Source organism: Leptosomus discolor, chromosome 5, assembly GCF_034619465.1.
Source record: "Leptosomus discolor isolate bLepDis1 chromosome 5, bLepDis1.hap2, whole genome shotgun sequence".
Classification (NCBI taxonomy): domain Eukaryota; kingdom Metazoa; phylum Chordata; class Aves; order Leptosomiformes; family Leptosomidae; genus Leptosomus; species Leptosomus discolor.
In genome coordinates this window covers 78,708,509-78,723,956 of record NC_141395.1, presented here as the reverse complement: position 1 = coordinate 78,723,956, position 15,448 = coordinate 78,708,509, and the positions used below count along the sequence as shown (strand labels likewise).

The 15,448-nt window shown below is 39.0% G+C and overlaps 1 protein-coding gene across 2 annotated transcripts in view; it reads left to right on the top strand.

Annotated features, from left to right (window-relative positions):
* The first annotated feature begins 785 nt into the window (after positions 1-785).
* The window catches only part of EFR3A (EFR3 homolog A), a 67,216-nt gene continuing 52,553 nt past the window's right edge, over positions 786-15,448 (top strand). The window contains exons 1-4 of one of the 2 annotated variants that reach the window (XM_086466255.1): positions 786-798; positions 10,086-10,162; positions 11,293-11,420; positions 13,823-13,973. In XM_086466255.1, coding sequence (XP_086322381.1) covers positions 786-798; positions 10,086-10,162; positions 11,293-11,420; positions 13,823-13,973 — 369 coding nt within the window. Of the gene's footprint in view, positions 799-10,085; positions 10,163-11,292; positions 11,421-13,822; positions 13,974-15,448 lie in introns of those variants that run through there. The other variant, XM_086466256.1, reaches the window with a different exon arrangement.

Below are 15,448 nucleotides of genomic sequence, written 5' to 3'. Positions count from 1 at the left end.
CTCCAGCTGATTTTTAGGTGATTGTCTTTTCTACACTGAAAAGAGAAGTAACTTCTCTAAATGTGTCGTTTGATTAAGCTAAGGAAAAAAAAAACCCAGGAACTTGTAGCTGGGAAACTGTAGCTCTTTGTCCCCCTGTTTGTTTCAGTCATGATACCCTAAGCAGCTTTGGGTGCCAGTGGGGTGGTCACTTCCATATTCTGTAACGAATCTGCATGGATTTCTTAATTTTTGAACAAGTGTTCATTTTGTTGTTTTCTATTAGCTGTTAGTTCTGTCATTGTATACATCATCCTAACCCCATTTAGGAAAGTCAATGTTTAGGAGCAATTCCGTAGAAAATGAAAATCACTTATATTAACACATTGCAAATAACATCTAATGACATCGTTAACATCATTCCTCCTTTCATTCCTTCCATTTGTTTTAGAACACGCTTCAGCATAGCCAAGAAATGAACTATTTTGTTTCATCTATTCCTTGTCAAAGCCTGAAGCATTTATTTTTTTCAGCTGTTGTCATTTATATGTGCACAATCTGGGCATATAACTATAGGAAATCAAATGGTTTCGAGATGAACTTAATTCTGTCCCCATCAAAGCCTTTATGTGCTTTTAAACTATACGTGGACATTTCACTGAATGTTAAAATGTAGCTTAATAGGCTTTCCAGGTTTTATTAAAATACGGCTATCGTTGTTATTTACAGAAATCGCTTTGCAACTGGTTTTCCTATCAGTCGATTAACCTCCATGTGCAGCACTGTTTGCTATTGATTTCTCAGTCATGGGACGAAAGGGTAAGAAGGCTCATGCTGATTATGCATGCAAGTGTCCTATTTTTTTGTGCATGAGTATAAAGAAAAATGGATTTTCGTGAGGGGGAGTAAGTTTTCCACTGTGTGATTAATGCATGTCTCTGTGGAAAGACCAGGGTAAACTACTTTTAAAAACTAATTTGGCCTTCCCTTTACATGGTATAGGGACTTTCTTTCCCATCATTGACCACTAGGATCCCCAGTGGCTCTCTGGAGAATCAGGTACCTTGTGAACTGCTGAAGGTGGAAGTCAACTGTGTACGTGACTCTTGGTTTTCAAAGAGTGCTGTGTCATTTCTGGAGAGTTACATCGTTCCAGATTAATTCATGCAGGAATTAGACAGGAATGAGTAGAAAATAGCGATAGGTTGATGAACGAGACTCTTCCTCCTCTACTAACTTGTAATTTTCAGCTAATGATCATGTCCAAAGGTGAAAAGTTCCGCATTTTGCTGTTTTGAAGGTGCTTAGCTGAAGAGCCAAAGTTCTGCTTCATTCTGTGTTCTGGAGTTGGTGTGTATGAGGTGTACTAGCAAATTCTGTTTGTAGCTGATGTGTTCAAGGGAATGACCTGTGACTCCTACTGGTAACCCAGCTGGCTCAAAGAATTACGAGCCTTTTGGTACCCATGTAGAGGTCAGTGTTGAAATTTTCTAACATAAGGGACGTTTCGTAATTGTTTACTTTTCAAAAGTTAAAACAACTTTAGAATCCTTGTCTTGTACAGGTATATTTAAGAATCTTAAGACTAGCAAGTCATTTGTAAACTTGGAAACTTCTTAGTTTGCCTAAGTACAAAATATAAACCGCGAATTAGTTAAATCTGTTTATGGAGTACTTGCTGTTTTCTTGAACAGGCGTTTAAATAGGTAAATGTATTTGTATAGAGAGAATACTGCCATAGTCTGGCTTTTAATTGAGAGCAAAAAGGTTTCATTGTATTTGAAGAACTGTCTAGCCTTTGAGAATTTACATGTGCAGATAACTGAGTTCATGAAATGAACGCTGCTGAAGTACTGGCATGTTGTGTTTAAGAACTTTGGTTTCTTTAAAATACTGGATTGTTTTTCTAAACTAGAAACCTGGCAGTAAGAATTTATCTTTTCTAAAGATGTGCAAATTTCACAACAATTATTTGAGAAAAGGTAAATAATTTATTTCAAAATAGACTTTTTTTTTAGTTCTTTTTAAATTCAGTGGCTTTTAAAAAAAAATAGATTTATACCATGTAAAGTCTAAGTAGAATTTTAGACCCCTCAGATTTTAAAAAATAGTTGGTGCCTGTATAACTCAGCCTTCCCTTTCGTGTCCAGCTTGAGATCCGTTAAAGGGCTCGGTCCTTTCGTTTTTCAAGAGCAGCACAATTGAGATTCTAAATTGTGCTGGAGCATGTTACAGTACTTGCTGATTAAGGTCTGTCCTTTGGCTTGAAATGGGCATCCGAAGTCTTTAATCGTGGCTTGAGAATGCTTGCTCGTTCCTTAGTAGGTGCCTGAGTAAGGAATTTCAGCCTAACAGTTAGCTCTCATTACACTAAGTCAGTACTCCTTCCTGACACTTTTGAAAGCTGTTAATGTGTAAAGAAATACGTGAAGGTCAATCTTAAATATTTTATTGGTGTACTGCTGTAGTTCTAAGAAATACAGAATAATTCATGAAAATGCGAGAATCTGTTTTAATTGCATAAAACTAGAACATAATTGTTTAATGATTAGAAAAGGACTTTAAGATGCTGGTACCCTACTTTTAAACTTCATAGGTAACGAAATACGAATAGTTGTTAAATTCTAATTGATCTGTGTCTGATGCTATTGAGCTAGCAGAGTTCTCTTGTAATAAATGCAGTGCAAGACTTTTTCTATGTGTGTGTTTTGTTTTTAAATGAGTTTGTGATCTGTTACCGCCAGTAGTGTAGGCATGAGCTTCAAGTTCTTCAGAACTGGCAGAACGTTAGTTTTGTAAATTGAATCTGACGCTGGAATCGCGGCATGGTGAGAGGTGCTCGTTGCGGGGAAGAATGCTTGGATTGCTGCAGAAACCAAAGAGCCTGCGTGCCCACAGATGTCCTGTCTGGTTTTTACAGAAAGCTGAGACACCTGAGACTTGCTGATTAACAATACGTGCATATGTAACTACTTCTTCGTGTATAAACACAAAGCTGTCTCCTGGACTGGCCATGTCTTAGACTGAAGAGTTTAGTTTGGTGGGAAACAGAGTGGCAGTAGTAAAGGAACGTAGCCTTTAGGTCCTGGTGTAGGAGACACCTTGCTATGAAATCAGTATTTGTTTAGAAATAGGAGTATCATGACACAAACCGTCTTTTTTTTCCCTCCTCTGGTTTTAACTCGTTTCCCGACTGCAAACCCCATATTGAAAGCAGGAATAAAAGTTGGACTGTACCCAATTTTTTTTTTTACTGTGAACAGGTTATCTGTGCCAGCTGTGGTGGAGAGGGATCAAGGAGATTTACGTAGATGGGTCTTTCCAGATGTCTTCTGAAGCCAGAGTGACAAAATTTCCTTATTGTGTTGCTTTAGTAACGAGAAGTAAATGACCTTGTTATGGCCAACTTAATAGGAACATAAGTGAGGACAAGAACTAAGAAGCAAAATTTATAATAAGCCATAGAGCTTCTTTCACTGGAACTGGATTAATTTTAGATATACTTAATGTTGTATTAAAAATAGAAAGCGCTGGTGCTATCTCGGAGTAGGAAGGGAGGAGGGGGTGTTGAAGAGAAGAGAAATGAGCAAGTAGAACAAAGTTACTGTGTGAAGACAACAAAGGTGGGGGAAAGAAGAGACAGTGTGGAAGCACTGCAGGTGGTGGAACTTGTGAAAAGGAATGCAACCGGAGAACTTGGTGTAATGGAAAACTTCCTTTTAATGGATTAGAAGCCTTTAAAAAGCACCATCCCAAAGATAAATATCTTCCCTGGGGATTTGTTTTAATTGCTAATGGTTCTGAAAAGAATATTTCATTGGAGAAGCTTAGTGGTAAGCCGTATGTGACTAGGTTGGGTGGGGTTTTTCCCCTACTTCTTACTAGTAACTTGACAAGCACTGTCATTTCTCTGTTTTCACAAAAAGCTCATATTCAGATTATTTTTGCATGCGTTTCGCTGTATGGTGCTGTGCATCTCCCCGTGTTGTCTCGGGTACAGAAGAACACACCTTGGAGTCGTATCGCACCGGATTAGCTTTACAATTAACTTTACAGCTCTATTGCAAGAATAAATTCTTCAGGGAGAGTTGGTTTTAATTTGTTTCACATTATCTTGAGCACCAACATTTTTTTTAAAAAATAAATGTAAAATTGCCAAACCTAGGGAGTGGATGGAATTTTCCACATTGGCTCTTACTGAGGTTTTGCTGTTGTGGGGGTCAGAAGTTGACGTAGAGATGAATACCGTGTTCTCAAGACAGAAATTTCATCTGCATGTTGGATATTTTCTTTGCCGCATTTTGCTGGAGAGGGGCTAGAAACCAGCTGTTTAGAAGTCAAATAGGACTAGTGTGGGAGGTGGAGAAGAGGCTTATCTGGGGGATGGGACTTCATAGTGTCTGAGTGATGAGTCCTCTGTTCTCTCTGGGAGTGCGTTACGGGGACAGCACCATGGCTGACGAGCGTGTCCTTACAGCGGTTGCTCTTTTTATAGCAGCTTGAAGAATATTTTTAATTAACTCCCTTATATGGCCAGAATAATTTCCTTGTTCTAAAATATTTGATCTGTTTTTAATAGTGGAAAGGGAATGCCCTTGAAAAGAGTTTTAGTTCTGAATTGAATGCACCAACTGATATTAACAGTTCAAAACTAACGGGGTATGATGTAGTGGTTGAAATGTTATTTTAGGCATTTTCCTCTGGATATTGGAAACAAGTTTCTTTTTGTTTATATTTCTCATCTCAGATACAGAAAAATATGTAAAAGGAAAGTTTTTTTGTATAAAAGTAGAGTACTCCATTTTTACGTAGTTATACTTAAGTACGTTGAGCAACGAAGTGTAATTATAATATTGCTCAGTTTCTTCATATTAGCAAAACATGCATTTATCTGCAGATTCAAACTTTTATATTAATCATACTATTTTTTGATAGAATAAGATTATTTTTTTTTCAGTCTTGGAAGATAGACAGTAAAAATATGGACGACCAGATCCAAGCTTGGAACATAATAAAAAATACTCAGTGAGTGAATGTGGAATCTTGGTTCAGGTTGTTAGTGTCCTGCAAACAGTTGATGACAATATTAGATAGCATTACCAAATTTTGTAAGAAATTCTAGCATTAGATAAATAATCCAAGCCATTCGTTTTCTGTTTTGCTAGGTTTTGATAAAGAGAAAAATAATCTGGCAGTTTTAAGCTTGATGGGTAGAACTTGGTGTTTTATGTTTAAAGCCAGCTTGAAGGTTTTGTGTTTCTGTAATTTTGTATGAGTAAGATGTAGCAGTGGATATTCAGACTTAATTTGAAATAAAACTTTCTTATAATGTGTATTTTTCTAAGTCACACCGTAGGGTTTCTTTAGTAAACTGTGCAGTGACAGTTTCTGTGCGGCTCGATGTTTTCTCTGAATTTACTTGCAGTAAACACTAGTTTATTACCACTAGTCTCTTAAATCTAGAATTGGTATGGAATTGTTACTTAGTGGAAATTATTAGTTGTGATTTTATAATTTCCAGGGTTTATAAAAATAGCTAGATGAAAGTCCTGTGTTTGTATTACCCAAGTGGGTGCAGTGTCACAAGTAAAACAATAAGCTGATGAGAAGTAATGGGAAACCAGAAAGGAACTTCAGAATTGCTTCACTCAGAATTGAGTTTTCTACCTGAGGTATCATAATCTTTGTGAGTAAGGTTGTTAAGGGTTTAAATTCTGCAGTCCCTGCTGCTTAAATTCTGTGGTATTATTAGAGATAATGTTGATTTCGTTAACCTATTAATTTTAAAATGCGTCTCTAATCTTAAAGATAAACCCTTCTGTTTAATAAGCTGTTTTGGTCAGCGGTCTGCCTTAAAATTTTGCTGACTGTTCTTCAGCAAGATGAAGCAAGTAAGTTGTGCAAAAAATATTTATCACTCCACAGTGATAGGTGGCTGCTGACTGAATACAGTTTTCTCTGAAACTAGACCGATTCTTTGCTTCTAGTCACAGAAATAATGAACTATGTGTTCCAGGGAAGTTGAAGTAACGAAGCTGTCTTTGTCCAGATGAATTCGATGAGCTGTGAATCGCACATTGATGATCCCTCTTTCATTTTATTCTTGTCTCTTTTCTTGTGCCTGGCCTTGTTAACAGAATTTGATACTGAAGTTTTTTCACGTGTTTGGTGGCTTTATGTAGATGTCGCAGGGCTGATCAGATCAGCTTACAGGATCGCAGAGCCCTCGCGCAAAGTAACTGCTGCTGTGCTCGTGTGAGAGAGCGAATTTCTGAAAAAGGAGAGAGAGTACTCGGGGAGTGAAATCATAGCCAGGATGAGGCAGTATGTTCCAGTTCCAACTGTTGAGCAAGAAAAAGCCTATGATTATAATTCTGCATTTGAACCAAGACCATGTATGTGTTTGGGTAGGTGAAATTCCCATTTTCTGATTGTCTGGGCTGTTTCTTCGTACTGCTGCTGTGTAGGATAAATGTGTGTAAAAAGAAATACCTGTACAGCTGGGAAGTATGTACAGTCTTAACATGTGAAATGCAGGTTACAGGATTCCTGTAGCAGAAGAGAACGTGATGTTTAAACCTGGAACATGCCACTATTTCAGAAGTAAATAATAAGTATTGTTTAAACCTTTTACGTTGACTATCGTGTAACAGTGTGAAGTTCTCCCTAGATGCCAGTGTAACTTTCATATTTACTTTTATAAAATGACATAAAGGTGTCTTCAAGGGGGAGACCATTAAAATGTGAATTTTGCCTGATACTGGAAGGGAATTGTCATAGGATTTTTTTTGGCAATAAACCTGCATAGAATGGAACAGGGTTTTTTTACCTGGCTTAGTGACTGTGTTCTGTAGACTGACGAAACAGCTTAATTTTTGTTAAATGAATCTGTTTATTTGGATCAACTTCTGTCTGGGTTAAATTTGCATCCAAGAAGTACAGGATCTGTTTTCAATTGCTTAGCTTCTCTCTGTCTTTTAAAACATTCAACTGGTCTGTGTAGTGAAGTGTTCCTGGATTTTGTTTTCTTTTTTTGAGTTCAATCTATTTTTAATGTATGTTGTTAAGACTTGATTTTTGTGTGTTTTGGTGGGGTTTCTTATTCATACTTTTTTTTTAAACCTATTTATCTTTTTAATAGTCTGTCCTGGTTATATCAAAACACTGAGCAGTGATAAATAATTTTCCCACAAAGTGTGTCTCATGACTGTTAATTGTTTTGGGTTTTGCTTTTGGTTTTCTTTTTTTTTTTTCCCTGTGTTCTTTGTCACTTAATTTTTTTCTGATAGTGTACTGCTTAAATTTCTTTACTCAAAATGTCTTTGGAGGCTGGCAGCTTTGATAGATTAACTCTAGCTTTCTGATACTTGAATGTTGTGTTTAATTTAGAAAATTCTTTTGATGAGATTAACATTCATATTAATTTGTGTTTTGATGATAGGTGGGGGTTTTTCCCGTGTAAACTGTGCTATAATTAAGTACCTAGCAATGTAAATATACTGCTGATAATCCAGGATGGGGAGAAGAGAAAGTTTTCAAATCTTAGGCAATACTCTTCTTGTTAGGCCTTTCTTAATGTCAAAATTCACTGTGTGCCATAACTTTGAAGAGCAGTATTTGAACGCTGTTGAGTTTCCGTTAGCTGAAACCATCTGGTAAGGCTGTCAGAACGAATTGGTACCGTTATCTGATATTTCATCCTTCTCAAAGGACTTGCTGCATCCAGGTTTTATGTTCGACCACAGTTCTAAAACATTGTTTGAAGACTTAGATTGTGGTTCTTTTTAAGTGACATGAGAGAAAATTCTTGCAGAGGGAGAAACTAACTCTAGAAGAGGTTTTAATTGCCTTTGTCTTGCATACGGTATTTTATGACATTTTTCTCTTCTTACTGTGTTTTAGATAGCTGTAGCAAAATACTTCACTACAGTTATTGTAAGAATATTGTGTTATACTTCGGAGTAATCAAGCATACTGTTTACTTTGTAGGAATGTTAGTGGTCCATAAGGTAGAAAATACAGTAGGAAAACACAAGTACACAGAGTGTTGAGCCCGATGCAGAGCTTCATACCTAACTCAAGGAACATTTTCAAATATTAGGTGTATTTTGATGCTGTTACTTGACTTTCCGAACACTGAGTGATGTACTAGACACTAATGAGGTACTCCTTTCTTATTCTGATGTTACTTACGTTTAAAATGTCACCCAACATTGCTCTCAATAGAATCTATTGGAACAACTATCTGAATTATTTCTGGTTTCAGTCAAGTAGGTTCTTAACCTCTTTTGATACTTACGTTTTCCAGTGGCATATGAAATAGCTTTGATTTTTAGCTACTTACGACCTGGAGCTTTTAAGTAAATGTAGATTTTTACATTGGCTACTTATGGGAGTAGGAGATGATAACAGGTGGAGTCACGTGAAGAACTGAACAGTAGTAACAAAATACCATTTCGCACAAAAATTCTCAATATTTCAGTTTATTGCATGCATGTGTTTTGTTTTTATAGTTATATATTGAAGTTGTGTTCATCTTACTGATGATACGTGACTATAATTCATTAATCGAGTTAAAAGGCCACTGATGAGAACTTAAAAGCATGCTTTTAAAATCGTAGCTCTGCCTTTGATAGTTGTTTCTGATTAAATAAATTGCAAGAATTAAGTTGCTGTCAGACTGAGCACAGTTCAGCTTTTTGTCCAAAAGACAGGTAGTATCAGAAGACAGGAATAGAGGGACAGTATCTACTCATGTGGAGTCTTGTAATAAAAACAAGTACAGGAGAGGAAGTCTCTGTCGTGAATCTCCCAGATGTTCTGATAAATATGGTTAAAACCAACTAAGGTTGCTTGGATTTCTTAAGTAGTACAAATCCTGGTGTATTTGGCTAATATTTCTCACATCCTGAAAAATTTGCAGATAAATTATAATCATCACAGTAACTGCCAATGTATCCTTTATTCTTCTCCCTATTTTGATTTGCAGTAGAAGCTTTTGCAGATTTTACTATTTTTAGCAAAGTGTTTTACGATTTTTTTGGAGTGCATAGATGAAAACCTTTCATAACGTATTTGTAAGACATTTAGATGCTCTGAATGCTGTAGGTGCTGAGATTTGAAAGATGAGACAGGCAGTGATCTGCATGCATACTTGGTATGTTTTTATTCGGTATATTGTTTTCAATTTAGTGGTTCTTATGCATCAGAGCTGCTTTAATGTTAATCTGAGGCGTGACCAGTGAGTTAGTCTGATATGTCCACTGAAATATTTAAAACCTGATTTGTCAAAACATTAAAATTCCTTAGAAATAAATGTGCACTGGTAAAACAATTGGACAGGTATCTAGAAACATTTTTTTGGGTTTTTTTTTTGTTGTGCTGAGTTTTTCCTGCAGGTAAACTGGAATTACTGCAAAGTTCTAGTCGTCCTGAATGCTAGAAAAAAACAAACCGTATTTTGTAGGTTTCTACCTTGTTGCTGGCAGTGCAGCTCTCTTAAAGTTAATAAAATTGCAAGTTACAAGTATTGTTCTGATGACGAGTACAGAGTTAGTAGTAGAGTAGAAATGAAATCAGAAAAATACCTTTCTTCACTTCAAGTAACTGTCTTTTGTCCAATGCCCAGTAAAATAGTGGGATAATGAAGGGAGAGCTTGCTCTGTAGTTTGTGCTTTATATCGTTGCCTGTAAAACAGAAGATTTAATAGCTGACTTACGGAGGAGTGAACGTAATGCATGTTTGGTTATGTTTTGAAATAATCATTCGGAATGAAGATGAAGCAGGAAATGAAGTAGCCGTTGTTTTTAATATTACTAAATTTTGAATTTTTTTAATTTTTTGCATGTTTTAAAGTATGGCTGGATGACAGGTGCATTCTAATGCTCAGCACGCGTATTTTCTCATGTATCCTTATAAAAATTTTGCTTATTTGACTTCTCAGTCATTTTTAATTGCCTTCATTTTTGCTTTATTGCTGATAGCAACAAGCAGCTGAATTCACTGTATTTTTTTGACTCCTTGCTTGTCAGCTGGTCACTTAAAATGAAAATATGGGAGTTCTTAAAACTTAACTCTAAATTCTGTTGGGCAAATCTCTCTGCAGGAGTGTGCTGTTGCTGTGCCGCTTTGCGACCTCGCTACAAGCGTCTGGTAGATAACATATTTCCTGAAGATCCAAAAGTGAGTCATGACTTTAAGGTTTTAAGAGATTGGCATTTGAAAATTTTTACTTAGTAACTAATGCTTTAGCATTTAAAAAAAAAAAAAAATATTTTCTATTTTGACGTTTTACAGTAAATTCTGCTTTAGCACTTCATAGCTGTAACAGAGGTTAGAAGAATAATTTAGCTGGAAAGGGACCTCTACAGATGATTTGGTCTAATTCCCTTTTCAAAGCAAGGCTGTGCATATTGAAGAGTAAAATTAGTATTTTTTTGTTCAGAGAAGTAGAGATTTAATTAAACAGAGTATTCTGCAGCAAAGGTAGCACTTAACTTCGTAACTACTTAGAACCACAAACACTGGTTATAGTTGCAGGTGTTAAAGTTTTCTGTTTTTCTAGAAGATTTTAGTTTTTGAACTTGACACGTAGACTGTAAGTTTTTATAGTTCTGGTAGACTGTTGTGATCCAAAAAGGGGTTTTGTTTTTGTTTTTTAATTTCTCCAGTTATTCCTAGACAGTTTTTTCATTTCTGGAACAGTCTTGGAGCTATCTTAAAGCCTGGCTCTTCCTTTCTGTGAAAACAAATAACTTCTGTGTTACCATTTAGTAATGCCACGAAAGACAAAAAGCTTTATTCCTCTTACCTGATGGTTATAATTATAACCTCACCTGAGGAGATCTGTATCACAGTTCACATTGGAACTAATAGGTTAATCTTTGATCTTGTTCTAACAATTAGTCTTCAGGTAGCCTGTATGTCAGCTTTGTTCAAAATGTGATACTGAAGAAACAGAATATTTAAGCTACAATCTAAAATATTTAAACTACAATCTTGTTTGTATATAGCGTCAAAATTATGCATCAAATACACTTTTTTTTTGGACGAATGGGAAAAGAAAAAAATTACATTGTACCAGTAGGGTAAAAAGTGTGTTTTAGAACTGGTGACATATCTCACCTAATATCTGTTGATTTTTGCAGCTAAGCTATTGACAATTTTGCTCTTTTTTTTTTTTTTTTTTTTTTTTTGGTGGCTTATTCCCATCTGTATGGCTTTAAATGTTGGGTAGACAAAAGGAAAAACACTTTAAATATTTATACTTTCTGTGAACTCTTTTATTTTAGATTTTGTATCTCTGTTTTTAGGATGGTCTTGTTAAAGCCGATATGGAGAAGCTGACTTTCTATGCGGTTTCTGCACCAGAAAAGCTGGATCGAATTGGTGCTTACCTAGCAGAGAGACTCAGCAGAGATGTTGTCAGACATCGCTATGGGTAAGGCGTCAAGTCACAGCATTAAAAATAGATGCTAACGTGTAGCTGTGTTTCATCGTGTTAGTTCTGATCAAGTGTAGGAGGCAAGACAGACCTGGCCTCTTCGTAGTGAGTTAACCCTGTCTGGCTGCCAGGTGCCCACCCAGCTGGTCTATCACTCCTCCTTCTCAGCCTGACAGGGGAGAAAATAAGATGAAAAGCTCGTGGATCGAGATAAGGACAGGGAGATCACTCAGCAGTTACCATGATGGGCAAAAAAGGCTCAAGTTGGGGAAGATGAATTCAATTTGTTGCCAGTTAATAATACAGTCGGATAGTGAGAAATAAAACCAAAACTAAAATCACCTTCCCTTCAGCCTTTCTTCTTCCCAGGCTCAGCTTCACTCCTGACTCCTCTACCTCCTCCTCTCTGAGCAGTGTAGGGGGATAGGGAAGGGGGGTTGCAGTCAGCTCATAACACTTTGTGTCTGCTGCTCCTTCCTCCTCACACTCTTCCCCTGCTCCATCACGGGGTCCCTCCCACAGGATACAGTCCTTCACGAACTTCTCCAACATGGGCACTTCCTATGGGTTGCAGTTCTTCACTAACTGCCTCAGTGTGGGTCCTTTCCACAGGGTGCAGTCCTTCAGGAATGGACCGCTCCAGCACGGGTCCCCCATAGATCACAAGTCCTGTCAGAAAACCTGCTCCAGCGTGAGCTTCTCTCCGCGGGCCGCAGTTCCTGCCAGGAGCCTGCTCCTATGTGGCCTTTCCGTGGGCTGCAGCTTCCTCCAGGGCGTATCCACCTGCTCTGGCCTGGGGTCCTCCGTGGGCTGCAGGTGGATATCTGCTCCGCCGTTAACCTCCATGGGCTGCAGGGGGACAGCCTGCCTCACCATGGTCTTCATCATGAGCTGCAGGGGAATCTCTGCTCCAGCACCTGCAGCACCTCCTCCCCCTCTGTCTTTACTGACCTGGGTGTTTTTAGGGCTGGTTTTCGCTTTTTTCTTACTCTTTTCTCACAGCTGCTGTGCAGTATATGTTACTTACTCTTTAATGTGTTACAACAGAGGTGCTACCAGTGTTGCTGATGGGCTTAGCTTTGGGCAGTGGTGGGTCTGTCTTGGAGCCAGCTGGAGCTGTCCCTGTCTGACATGGGAGCAGCTCCCTGTGTCTCCTCACAGAAGCCACCCCTGCAGCCCCCCTGCTTCCAAAACCTTGCCACGCAAACCCAAGACACCCTTGAATGTCCTTCAGGATATTGGGAAGTGGGGATATCTTTCTTTTCCGCATTTTTGGGTAAACTGTATTTAGATGTGAACTTTAAAATTGTTATACTCTTTAAGTCCTATTTACGCTAGAAATTTCAGAGAATGTATAGTCAAAAGAGGGAGAAGTATTTAAAGAGTATGGAAAAGGACTATGAAAATGTTGAGTCTATGAAGTGGCAATATCCATCACAGGTTATCATTATTGGCCTTCATGGTGTGAAAAGCTATTTTTATAACTTTATAGAATGGGTAAATGGCCACTTTAATTTTGTTCCCTGCTCATCTTTACTCTTTTTTTAATTTACTTAGCATCTTGTCTGACTGTGGGGGAGCATGGATAAGTTGTTGGCTTTCTGTACTGGGATTTGGGTAGACAGAGGAGCTGTAGACCTGAAAGCTGGGATTTGTAGTTGGAAATAAAATGTGCTAGAAAATAAAACTGCACTGTAGTTAGTCTGTAACCAAGCATTATGACATCTCTTCTAAAAATACTCTATTTCCTTCCCTGCACCTCACCCCCCCCCCCAAAAAAAAAAAAAAAAAAAAAATAATTGAAGGGCCACGAAGATGATCAGGAGGCTGTAGCACCTCCCCTGTGAGGACAGGCTGAGAGAGCTGGAATTGTTCAACTTGGAGAAAAGAAGGCTCTGAGGAGACCTTCTTGCAGCCTTCCAGTACCTAAAGGGGGCCTACAGGAAGGATGGAGAGGGACTGTTTACAAGGGCCTGTAGTGGTAGGACAAGGGGTAACAGTTTCAAACTGAAAGGGGGGAGGTTTAGATTAGATGTAAGGAAGAAGTTCTTCCCTGTGAGGGCGGTGAGGCACTGGCATAGGCTGCCCAGAGCAGCTGTGGCCGCCCCCTCCCTGGCAGTGCTCAAGGCCAGGCTGGATGGGGCTGGGAGCAACCTGGTCTGGTGGGAGGTGTCCCTGCCCAGGGCAGGGGGGTTGGAACTGGATGGTCTTTAAAGTCCCTTCCAACCCAAACTATTCTGTGATTCTATGAATGCAGGAAATACCAATAACTTCCTTTTTTAGATAATGCAAAAATATATGCCTTCTAGCTTTTGTAGTAATAAGTACCTAAATTGAATTAATTGAGGTAATGATAAATGTAGCACGTGTTTATGTAAGTCTCTCTAATTAATTTTCAGGTATGTTTTAATTGCCATGGAGGCATTGGACCAACTTCTAATGGCTTGCCATTCTCAAAGCATAAAACCATTTGTGGAAAGTTTCCTTCATATGGTGGCCAAGCTTTTGGAATCAGGTGAACCAAAGCTGCAAGTTCTTGGAACTAATTCTGTGAGTAACCAGATGCTAAATCAAATCAGAATAAATCTTGAGTTATTTGCTATGGGGAAGGCAGTTTCAGAAGTCCCAAAGTACCTGCCAGTTAACATGAATTGGGAAGATTCTGTATGTGGCAGGGTACACCATTTGGGTCTAAACCCAGAGCAGATACCAGCTGGAGGCAGAAAAACTTTTCTTTCAGTCTCTCAACTCAGTCTCTGTGATTCTGTGATTCAGAGTCTTCTGATGGCTGGGCTCATTCCCTGCAGAAATAACTACTTCTGGAAGGAACAGGAAAGCTGTTCTGTGAATTCATAGTTTGAATACTTAAACAGACGCCCTGGTGCCCTTGTGTAGCTAAGACAGTGTTTTCTTGCTCTCCAGCAACGAGAGCAATGGTGTGAGGAGGAGGAAATAACATCCTTCTCCACAGCACTGGCACTACACAGAAAGATTCCTATTAGCTGAAAAGTAGCCAGAATGCAGAAGCTTTCAGCATTACAACCTCACCATCTTATTAGGTTAAGTATTTCAGGGTTCAGACCCAGGCTTGAAGGGCATAACTGGAAGGGTCAAAATGAAGATTTGGAGATCTAGCTTTCCAAATAGTGACAGGTGGGATCAGTATTTCAATTCTGTCATACTTCCCCTCGAAGCATTGTATTTCCCAGCTAGTGCCATAGCAATCTCATAAATTCCAGGATGGTGATGTGGCCGGTTTTCACTTAGTGATGGCTTTCGCATGCGTGAAGGAGTGTGGTGGTTTGGCCCTGGCCAGATGCTGGGTACCTGTCTTGGTTTGAAAAGACAGGTGTCTGTGGAGGAAGGCAGGAGCCTCCCTTGAAATGGAAAGTGCAACCCCCTTCCCTCCAAATTATTGTAATTTTGAAATTAACGGGCCTTCAGGCAAAGATATGGGGAATAGGAATAACGGTTCTTTACTTATATATATATATATATATAACACAAGGCAGGGAAAAACAAACAACCCACTGGTTTACACTGACAGAGTCAGGAATACAACCTGACCCCCTGTTAGGGTGGCAGTAGCAGTCCGATAAGATGCTGGCTGCAGTCCTCCTGAAGCGATGGGTGTAGTTCTGTGGAAGTAGCTATCAGGGAAAAGGGTCTGGTCTTCCTCCGAAGGTCCAGTGGTCAGCAGGTAGCTCTTGTCCTCTGGAACTCCAGTGGGGGGAAAAGCTCCCCTGGGAATCCAGTGGAAGAAAGGCTGCTAGAGTGTTCAAAATCTCCGTTTTTATTTGGCATGGACTGCTTGGCTCCTTCCCCCCGGGCGGAGCATCTCACCATGGGATGGGGAGTCGTGAGGCAGTTCCTTGATGGGCCATGAACAGGAGATAGTCCAGGAGCGAGTTATCGATGGGTCAGGCGATAAGGCCTTGTTGTGCCCATGAACAGGAGATAGTCCAGAGGGGGGAGGCAGGGAGCACCGCCCCACCTGGTCTCAACAGCTCCTGAAGATGGTCATA